Raw genomic sequence first — 11,038 nt, 5'->3', positions numbered from 1 at the left:
TTGATTTCTCAGCTGACTCCTCAACACACACGAAACAACTCCTCCCTCCCCTCTCGGCTGACTCCGCCCACATCGCCTCATGTCTCTAGAGGAATATTCAGTACTCATCAGCTGAACACGAGAGAGAGAGAGAGAGAGAGAGAGAGAGAGAGAGAGAGACAGAGACAGAGACAGAGACAGAGACAGAGACAGAGACAGAGACAGAGGATGAGACATGCAGAGAAAGAAGGAGTCATAACTTTGAGTGTAATGTTTATTGATTTTTTGTTTATTTCACTATTATCTATTTCACTTGCTTTGGCCTGGTATACATTTGTTTCCCATGCCAATAAATCCACTTGAGAGAAAGCATTTGATTTGATTTATTAGGATCCCCATTAGCTGACGCCAATGGTGACAGCTAGTCTTACTGGTGTACGACACAACGAAATATACATTATAGATAAAATACTTTACAATTTACATACATTTTCAAACATTAACATGTAGTGTGTGTGTGCAGGGGGGGAGAGACATGCCGAGAAGTCCTGTCTGCAGACATAGCACACTGCTGCAAAAATAGACACTATACACAGCAAACTTTTCCCAAATCAGTAGATACAGCCCCCATGCTCGTTCCCATGTAAATCAGGCACCGGGGTCTCAGGTCTCAGCCTGGAATAAGCATGTGGGTGCTAAGAAGTGGAGCGGGGACCCTGGAAAGTTGACGGTATTGCTCAGGTTTTATTTCAGTTCCAGCCCTTTGGCCTAACCTTATTTCGGTCCATTGTGTCACTATTGTATAGCTTTTCAAACTGTAAATCTATATGATACTTACATAGTGGTCCTATATGGCTGAGTTGGTAGAGTGTGGCGCTTGCACCACTAGGGTTGTGGGTTTGATTCCCTTTACCACACATATGTAAAAATGTATGCACGCATAACTGTAAGTCTCTTTGGATAAAAGCGTCTGTAAGCATACACCATACAATTACATATAACATTTTGGGGTACACTACAAAATGTACAGTTGTTGTTTTTCAATTTCATAATCTCCTATTGGTCCTGTTGCATAAAAGTTTAATCAAGAGTTCAATGCTCTGGAGTTACCTTTCCCTACTCCTATGCAGTGTTTTGGTATTTCACCCCTCCAAGCACTGTGTTGCAATAGGCTTACAGGGGTTACATGCCCTGCACTAACCATGGTGGTGAGTATATATTCCTTCATATAATTGTGCAAATGTAGCCATTGTGCTATTAATATGCCACAGTACGTGATTTATCAATCTGATTATTCTAATAAGACACCTAAAATGTGATTTACTCAATGAACTCAACCATGGGAAAGAATTCAAAGAGTCTGTAGTGTAAAAGGTTGTAAGTCTGGAACGTTCCTCAGCTGAGCCTGCCTAATGACAGGGTAGGGAAGACAGAGGACCCGTCCCAGACTTGTAGTATCTGGGTGAAGAGAACAACGGTGGTTCCATACTGTGTGACCCTGCCAAACACGCCACAATATAAAAGGGCATTGTACACAGACACAACATCACACCTTGGATCAGATCTCCTCTCTGTAACATTATCAATGCATTAGGCCCATGTGACCATAGCCTCTGTCTCAGGCTTTCACTTCGGCCAATCTTGGGAGCAGAGGCTAACGTGAACATAGATGCATTGAAAAGCTGCATTTGCTCTTCCCACGTTTTTCATCACAAGGATGTTCAGGCATTTCGCTACAATTTATATACCTGATGAAACTTTGTACCTGACAAATAAAATGTGATATTGCAGGAATCTTACTTACAAAAGTAATAAGTGGAAAAGGTGTTAAGACAAGGAATTAATAGCCATCATCCTTCTCAACCATGAATGCTGTGAGTTAACCACTACCTTCGTCTATGCTGTGTCATGAGCTGCCAGTTAGTCTTGATTTAGAAAGAGATTTGTTTTTCTGCATTAACGGTTGTGGCGGCGGTTGGCTTGGAACCAACCAAACACTCCGTCTTGCTGCAGTTAGTTTCATAAGACAGAGAATGGCCACAAATGAGCAGGAATTCTGACCGACAGAGGGCCTGTGGGCCAGCAAGTATTTACAGACCTACAGTGTGGAGAGGATTACCCTCTCTGGCAGCATACCAAATGAAACCCTATTCCCTTTATAGAGTACTACTTTTAACCATGGCCCATAGGGTAGTAGTTCACTATACAGGGAATAGGGAGCTATTTGGGACACATACTTTCTTTGTATATGGTGAAATCTGGATCGCATGTCAGACAACAGACACATACCCAGAAACCTAATCCCCAGATCACTTACTTTTTGTGGGCCTGCACGGCCTTTGAGAGAGGCAGATCAGGCAAAGCAGAGCAGGGAGCCTGAGAAGCTGAAGTGAAGGGACATTGTGCTCCCACTGCTGGTCTTAGTTCTCTCACTAACCCCTTCCCCTTAGCCCTAACTGGGTAGATCTGTAATATGGAATCAAAATAGTGTAATAAACCACCACTACCCTGATTATACCGATCCAGACCGTTCAGATCTGCAAACGCTGAAATGTTAGGGCCCAGGAGTCAATCTATAGGATTTTTGGGGGAACCTAAACCAGTATGGTCAGGGAATACAGTTTAAGTAAAGTTATATGTCAGTAATGACCACATGATGAGTCATGGTTCAGAGTAGCTTGGAATAGTTGGGAGAGCTCTGATGTGGAAATCCTCTCAAAACAACATGTAAGCATGGTGGCATCATAAGAAAGAGGTCTGTTTGGCTTCCAGATTTCATAAGGACAACAATAACCACAGCCAACAACCAAATGAGAAACATTACTGCATGTTAGATTAACTGCTCCATGACTCAAGAGCTTGCTACACTACGAAACGATCAATACATACATATACATAAGGTTTTACCCTTCAGTTACAAGCTCATTGTTACATTGCACTTACACTGTATTTAGGATTAGGGTTATTGCAAGTAGTTACACTGTACTTACATTATAGCTACAGTGTAATTTAAAGTGCACATCCAGACAGTATTTAAGATCAATGTACAGAAGAAAAAACTGTTACATGGTTACAAAAATCATTTATTGAAAAAAGTATAATTTGTGGATAAAATAAAATGTGAAATTCTTTCAAAAACAACATGCACTTAACATAAAAAAGCAATAGCTTATAAAACTACATTTGATTGGATTTCTATTATTTTATTTATTTCCAATTTTAACAACAGTTTATTACTGTAATCATTTATCTGTAGTTAACAAAATATACAACTTTCTAGCCTCAAACACAACTCTGGAACTTGAAGCCAGTTCCTTTGCTTTTTTTCATTGTTCCTCTCTAATCAGGGACTGATTTAGAACTGGGACACCAGGTGGGGGAAATTCATTATCAGGTAACACAGAAAACCAGCAGGCTCCAGACCTCGTACCCTACGAGGTCTACCTTCAACTCTTACCCTACGAGGTCTGGAGCCTGCTGGTCTAGAACATAAGTAAACATCTAAACTGAATTTTAAGGAACTGGACAACCTATGAATCCATCTTTTGACAGACCAGTCTAGAATCTTGTGGTCCCTATTTTCATGCTTTACACTGGGTGGCTCTTTAAGTCTATCATTCAGTCATTCTGATCAATATAGATAGTACTCATTTGCAAGATATATTATAATATTCACTTTTGCTTTCTTTCAACTACTATAGTAATGCCATAAAATGTCTAGAGAGACAAGCTCATGTACAGTACTGCACATCAGATCTACTGTTGAATACAACAACAAAAAGCTGTGCACTGGAGCCCCATGCAAACAACATAGAACAATTTGTGATTAAATAAACAATAAAATCATAGCAAATATTAACCAGAATTTTTTTCGGAAAATGAAGTAACAGCCCATACCTGTTGTTCATTACTCATATATATATATTGATTAGTAAACTATTTTACTAAGTCATGCTTTTGTAATGTCAAGAAAGGATATGTTAGTAATCTTTTCTCTGAATATTCAAATAAATATATTAAGAGGCATTATAAATCAAAAAATTAAAACATGTAAAGGTTGAATAGCAGCATAGATGAGATCTAAAAACCCAGAGCTTTGCAAAAATAAACTAGAGTAATGCTACCCTATTCCCTATTTAGTGCACTAGTTTTTGCCAAGGGCCCATAAGGTTTTGGTCAAAAGTAGTGTACTATATAGGGAATAGCCTGCCATTTGGGATACATACCTAATCACCACCTGGAGAGGAGAGTCCCTTGGAGCCAAATTTAGTCATGCTTGACCAGTGTTACTGGTGACCAGTGTTACTCATTGCACTATATCAAGAAGTCTGATCCATTGCATCCTATTACATGGAATATATACAGCAAATATGTAATAATCAAATATAACACTGACAGTAAGACAGCATGAGGCATCAATTCCACGTGGACTAGTATTAAAAAGTAAAATAAAAAAGAAATAATAAAAGAGCAAAAATCATTTCCTAAGATGATTATTATTATTATCATCATCATTATCATCATCATCATCAGCAAGAGCAGCTAATAAAAATCAAAAAATATTATTGGCACATGCTTTTGTACAGCAATTAATCTTTCCAGTTATTGCAACTATTCAAGTACACATATACATAAGGACAGTGATAAATTAAGGTGAAAGACAACATATTATTTGGCTGCCTACGACGATTCTAATCAGATGGTTTGCAAGATGTTCTGGGATCATTCTGGAAGATTCTTTATTGTCCTTGTGAGAGCGATGATGCTGCTTGTATAGTACCAAGTCTACCGTTCACTTGGACTGTTTTTGTGGGGGCATTGACCTGAATAAAATAGATGAAACATGAAAACCCGTGTTATTTTTTGCTCTGTACCAATTAAAAATTGCCTGACGAGTTAAAGTTAACAGAGTTCAGATCATTCAAGAAGTAGACTATTTTGTGAAGAATGGAAGTGTTTTTATTGTATTTGTCTCATTGGTTAATCTAACGGAACAATACATTGCTCAAGCTGCACAGCCCCACAGACTGTGGAACTACGTGATGGAACCTTGGTCTCCAGCTAGCACAGAATGTTTCCCAGGAGTTCTTTGTTCCGTCACAGACATGTTGCAACAAAAGACAAGGTAATACTAGGTGAGAAATGGTGGGTAGTCGCCTGGCTGGTGAGTTCCCATGTGAGTACATGCACAAAAGGTCATGTATGATCACCTCCATTTGCTCTATCTGAAAACATTGAATTGACAACCTGTAACTTGATGACTAAACTCTCTCCCAATAACTGTCTCCCTCTTTTGTGTGTTGCTAATGTATTGTTAGTGTGGCTGCCTGCAGTACTGAACATACTGTACCTTCTTCAGGCGATTAGCTGCAGAGCCAGAGCGGATGGCCTCCAGCATTGCGTCCCGGGCCAGAGCGGGATTCCGCCCAGCCCCCAGAGGCTCCCCCACCATACTGGGCTTGGGCTGAGTGGAGGGAGGGGCAGGAGGAGGAGGAGGGAGCATAGAGGGGGGTGGAGGTGGCGGAGGCACAAATGGAGGAGGGGGAGGCATGGCAGGGAAGGCATCACACAGAGCTCTGTTCTCCTCCTCAGTCTTCCTGAACTTGTCAAGCTCCTCTGCAGCCTGGGTTATGGTCTGTGGAGCGTAGAGAGGGGAACAATGGCAGTCCAGATACATAGACCCATTTGACGGCTGCTTCCACATGCACGCACACACACACAATTTCCCTCTTATACCTTGTTAACCCCAGTGGTTTACTAGGCAGCAAAACAAAAGTTTAAAGGCATTTCAAACAGCTTTGCAACTCTAAGTTAAGCTGTCGCTAGCCTGGATCTACTTTAGCTCCTCCAATTAAATTTAACAGGTAGCTAAGGAATAGAATCAAGAACTCCCATCAAACGTTCCATTCTTTTTTTATCAAACCTAAATTCCACGTTATTGCCCTGAGAACCTGATTTAGTAATGCACATTTCTGAGATTCCTGCTGGTGAGCTGGGCAGGAACATTCTAACGCTCACCACATCGGGCCTCCCTCACAACTACACATTTCCTCCTCTCATTTCACCATGGTCCTTACATGAAAACAAACCAGATCACATTCAAGGGGAACGCAAATAGACTCATATATATATATAATAAACATAGTGCTGCTTGTTCTCCTGAAATAAGCTATTCAGTGACAAGCAACAGATCCCCTGTGCTACATCAAGATATTGCAAAACCAAAGCAAAACCCCATCTGACTCTTGGCTATAGCTTACCTTCCTTAGCCCTGCAGAGTTACTTTGGCCTCTAATGGCTGCCAGTAGCGCACATCGCTCATTCTCTTCCTCAACAAAGGACGATTTCTTCAAAGTGCTGCTTGCACTTGAGTCCGATACCTAGTCCGACAGGGAAAATCAGGGAAATTAGAAACCAAACACCCTAGATTACACTCATTATAAGTAGCTGTAGACTGCACTTTAAAAAAAGAAGAAAAACAGTGATCTTTGTGAAGTTAGCATGACGGGCCTCTCTCTCTCACCTTTCTGAGCCTCTCCTTCCCATCCCCACACTGGATGGCTGACATCAGAGTGGTGTGTAGCGACGTGTCCATCTGGACCGACTTCATGATCACAGGCTTGAACTTCTTCACCGGCCCAAACAGACTGATCTGCTGGGGCTCTGGGAGGTCGTTGCTGGCAGCAGCTGCTCGTGGTGGTTCAGGCTTCTTTGCCAGGGCTGGATGACCTTTGGGACCTAGTGTCTCTGCAGGTGGTTGACCCTGCGAGGGCTTGGAGATGGCAGGTACCTGTTTAGTGGGGGATTGTGGTGCTGGTGTCATCTGTCTGGGCCCATGCTGCTTAGTGTTATTGGCCACTGTATCAGAGTCCAGTGACTTGGAGTTCCGTCCAGCAACTCGCAGGGTAGAACTGCTCCCATAACGACTCCTGTCCACTCCTTGCGTCGACTCACCAGAGACTACCCGTTTCTCTGCAGAGAGGTAGTCAGGGTAACATTTAGCACCGGCGTGATAGGACCCAGACCCAGAGCTGCTCTCCTTCTTCACTGGTACATTAGTAGATGTACCAGAGGAACGCTGTGGATTTACATGAAAGGATTGACCCTCTTTCTGATAGCCGTAACTGCCAGGTGTCCTTCTCATGGGGTCAGACAACTCCGTTGGTACTTCTTGGATGTTGTCAGCTTTGGCCATGGTGGGCTTCACAGCATATTTAGCAATGGCAGAAGCTACGTACTGACTGGATGTTCTCCTGGACGGCTTGAGGAAGGAAAGATTTCTCTTCTGATCTTGGAGAATACCAGGGTTCAGTTTCATAGTCTTCTGCTGCACAGGAGTCTCTGAAACTGGAACTGAGGCCTTGCCCTCTGCTTCCTGTGAGATGTCCTTTGTTACCTCAACCACATCTTTGCATGTTTCCTTAGGTGTCATCTTGGCTACAGGTTCAGAGGCCTTAGGTGTTGCCTTGGCTGCAGGTGGCTCAGAGGCTACGACCCGATGAGTGGGTTTGTGGACCTCAGACTCTGGGCTCTGGGTCTTTGTGAAAGGGACAGGCCCTCTACTAGTGAGGACCGAATGTGCAGAAGTGTCCTGCTTCTCAGAGGAGCTCCGGAATGTTTTGGCTTTCCCCAGGAGTGGTGAGACAGAGTCATCTTTATTGATCCCAGACTCAGAGGAACCGCCAAACTTGTTTCGGGCGATGGCTACTTTGACCATGTTACCCTGATCGTCAATTCTAATGGCACCTGTTGTCAGAGTGGCCGGGGCCTCTGCTGGCTTCTGAGGCCGGGTTGCAACTGCGGGCTTTGGAGGGACGATAGTGAATGTCTTCATACCAAATCGGGAGACTGGGCTACATGTGATTTTCGTTTGTGCTTGGGAGGCAGCGTGGCCTCTATAGGTGGGAACCTCGTCCTCAGGGGACTTGGAATGGCTCTCTGGGACAGCGAGAGAGCTGTTGACAGGTGAGGCTTTCCTCTCAGCTCCCTCAGTGGACTCCCATCTTTGAACTTCTACTTTAGTCTTAGAGACCACTGCTGTATGGTCTTTCCCCGTGGTGCCATTGGCAAGCTTCTTCCCTGGTGATTTGAGGCACTGCGCGGGCTGTGGTTGAGCAGAGCTGACTTTGCTGGAGCCGTCAGACATACAGGCGTTGTTGTTTTTGTTCTGTATGCCACCAACACTTGAATGATGATGACTGTGGTTCAGATTTTTATTGTCCGTTCTTTGAGAGCTACTCATTAGTGTGGCTTGGTGATCCGTCATGCTCGGTGTCTCGTAGTCCTCCAGGACTTCATCTATGGCTGTGACCGGGACCTCCATATCCACCACAGACACCGGGATGTCATTTCTCTCAGTGGACATCACGTAGGGGTGCTCTTGCACTGAAACAGCATCTATGTGACTTATATCTAGTGGACATGGACAAATGAAAATACATGTGTTAGCCGGCCTGCTTATTGACGATACAACAAATATTGTTTTGGTCCTGTGCATCCATTGTGGTTTCCAGGATGTCTCCAGTATGTAATTCATGTGCATTTGATGGACAATAAAACATTTTTTATTTGAATTTGTGTTCTACTAAAAGCTCACCTGCTAGATCAGCATCCAGATCAGCCAGAGTCTGGTTGAGCTGAGTGGTGAGCTCTGGGTCCTCGTCATAGATGTCCTTTGTTTTGCCTGCTTTGTCGTTGTGGCTGATATCACTGCTGTGTCTAAGGGAGGAGGGGGTAATACAAGTTAAGTTTTGAACTGTTTTGCAGGTAGCATAAAAAGGAGAACTCAAGTTAACTCAAAAGTTTGAAAGTTACATTTAGGTGATGGTGGAGTCTACTGCCCTTGAAATATTTATTCATAGTACTTGTGTTTGAGTTTATATTTCTTTCACACTTAGTTCAAGGTGTCCACTGAGCATTCCTCTGTTTTATTTATGTGTTTCTTTTCTAAACTAACCTAAAATGGCATGGGGTTATATTTCTTCTCTTCTTGGCCAAGCCAAATATAACTTTCCTCCTGCAAACTAGGTAGAGCCTATTTTCCTGAGAAAACCCCCAGAGCTTTCACTTTAGAGCCCAGCAGATTTAAGTGACGCTGCAGGCTTTGGAAGGTAGCCCCTTAGCTTCAACACATGTGGACTGCAGTGACTCAGTCAGGAAGCACTGTTGGCGCAGTAAAACAGGCCTTTAAAAACAAGCCGGTACAGAGACATGCGAGACGTGAGAAAGCTGACTAAATAGTGAGAGACGTGAGGCAGAACTGAGAACTGGGAGCGAGGAGGGAGTTGGTAAATCACAGGGAGGATCTGACTCCAAGACTAGGTACCATTCTAATGACTAAAACAGCTTTAGCTAGGGTCTGCGACAAGGCTAGTAGTAGTAAGTGCATAAGGGTAGGATAACTAAGAAATAATAATTGAAAAGCAGTGCGAGTTTGACTTTGCTAAGTGTCCACCCTGAACATTGCTATGATAATGCAGTGAGCAGAGCAGGTCAGTGGTAGCACAGCTACAGTACCTGTGCCTGGAGCCCCACGTGGCACAGCCCTCGTCACTATCACTAGAACAGTCCTTGGTGAGGGGATGGATCATGGGGTGAGAGGAGCCAGAAGAGCCCAGGGAGAGGCTCCCGTCAGGGGAGGTAGGGTGAGTGGTGTCGGAGGCCGAGGGGGAGAAGACCAGGCCAGAGTCCTCAGCCATGCCCTCGGAGGCTGCATAGCCCTGGTCCTGGAAGCTGCCACTGCCACTGCTGCCCATGGATAAAGTCTCCTCTGCCTCTGTTTCTGGGGTCTGGGGTCCTGCCACAGAGAGACGCCGAGAGTGCAGCCAAGCTGGTGTCCGGGCAGAGGGGTGGTAGATCATCATCAACAGCATAATCATCAGTATTATTATCAGTATTATCAACTGACAGAAGAAAGCTGTATAATGATGTAAAATAAGCTGATCTAGATCTATAACAGCTGATCTGATCTATAACAATGTTATCTGTGGTCTATTGAGAAGAACAGTTCACAGCAACAACAAAAAGAGAGGTTGTACAAGCATGTGCATGACAGAGAAAGGAGGGAAGCAGAGAGGGGAAGATTGAGAGAAATTATATTATACAATGTCAGCTAGGCATACATTCTGAGATACACACACACACACACTTGTGGCTCAATGAAACGGCTACGTTGATGTGGGCAGGCTTAAACATACCTTATGATCCTGTACTCAGTATTTCCCATGAACGATATTGACATGTTGCATCATATACCGTAGTCCTATGGTCTCCCACTTGGCTTTGGAGCAAAACATTTAGATTGTATAATGTCTCACTTAACTCACTGCCCATCAAGCCAAAAGCAGGAGCATTAATACATACAGTTGAAGTCGGAAGTTTACATACACCTTAGCCAAATACATTTAAACTCAGTTTTTCCACAATTCCTGACATTTAATCCTAGTAAACATTCCCTATCTTAGATCAGTTAGGATCACGACTTTCTTTCAGAATGTGAAATGTCAGAATAATAGAAGATAATTATTTATTTCAGCTTTTATTTCTTTCATCGCATTCCCAGTGGGTCAGAAGTTTACATACACTCAATTCGTATTTGGGAGCATTCCCCTTAAATTGTTTAACGTGGGTCAAACGTTTCGGGTAAATTGGGTGAATTTTGGCCCATTCCTCCTGACAGACTGATGTAACTGAGTCAGGTTTGAAGGCCTCCTTGCTCGCACATGCTTTTTCAGTTCTGCCCACAAATTGTCTATAGGATTGAGGTCAGGGCTTTGTGATGGCCACTCCAATACCTTGACTTTGCTGTCCTTATGCCATTTTGCCACAACTTTGGACGTATGCTTGGGGTCATTGTCCATTTGGAAGACCCATTTGGAAGACCCAAGCTTTAACTTCCTGACTGATATTTTGATCTGTTGCTTCAATATGTCCACATAATTTTCCTTCCTCATGATGCCATCTATTTTGTGAAGTGCACCAGGCCCTCCTGCAGCAAAGCATCCCACAACATGATGCTGCCACCCCCGTGCTTCACGATTGGGATGGTGTTCTTCGGCTT

At 43.5% G+C, this 11,038-nt stretch overlaps 1 protein-coding gene across 4 annotated transcripts in view; it reads right to left on the bottom strand.

The window, feature by feature from the left end:
* Positions 1 to 3,044: 3,044 nt before the first annotated feature.
* LOC139424396 (protein cordon-bleu-like) overlaps positions 3,045 to 11,038 on the bottom strand; it is a 61,288-nt gene continuing 53,294 nt past the window's right edge. For 3 of the 4 annotated variants that reach the window (XM_071176174.1, XM_071176189.1, XM_071176198.1), the window contains 7 exons: positions 9,496 to 9,808; positions 8,576 to 8,697; positions 6,503 to 8,391; positions 6,240 to 6,359; positions 5,330 to 5,614; positions 4,049 to 4,802; positions 3,045 to 3,394 (listed from right to left, as the gene is read on the bottom strand). In XM_071176174.1, the coding sequence (XP_071032275.1) occupies positions 4,719 to 4,802; positions 5,330 to 5,614; positions 6,240 to 6,359; positions 6,503 to 8,391; positions 8,576 to 8,697; positions 9,496 to 9,808 (2,813 nt within the window). In that variant the 3' untranslated portion in view covers positions 3,045 to 3,394; positions 4,049 to 4,718. Of the gene's footprint in view, positions 3,395 to 3,468; positions 4,803 to 5,329; positions 5,615 to 6,239; positions 6,360 to 6,502; positions 8,392 to 8,575; positions 8,698 to 9,495; positions 9,809 to 11,038 lie in introns of those variants that run through there. The other variant, XM_071176180.1, reaches the window with a different exon arrangement.

Source organism: Oncorhynchus clarkii, chromosome 2 (assembly GCF_045791955.1).
Source record: "Oncorhynchus clarkii lewisi isolate Uvic-CL-2024 chromosome 2, UVic_Ocla_1.0, whole genome shotgun sequence".
Classification (NCBI taxonomy): domain Eukaryota; kingdom Metazoa; phylum Chordata; class Actinopteri; order Salmoniformes; family Salmonidae; genus Oncorhynchus; species Oncorhynchus clarkii.
The sequence above is the reverse complement of the archived record's forward strand: the minus strand, read 5'-3'. Positions and strand labels throughout refer to the sequence as shown.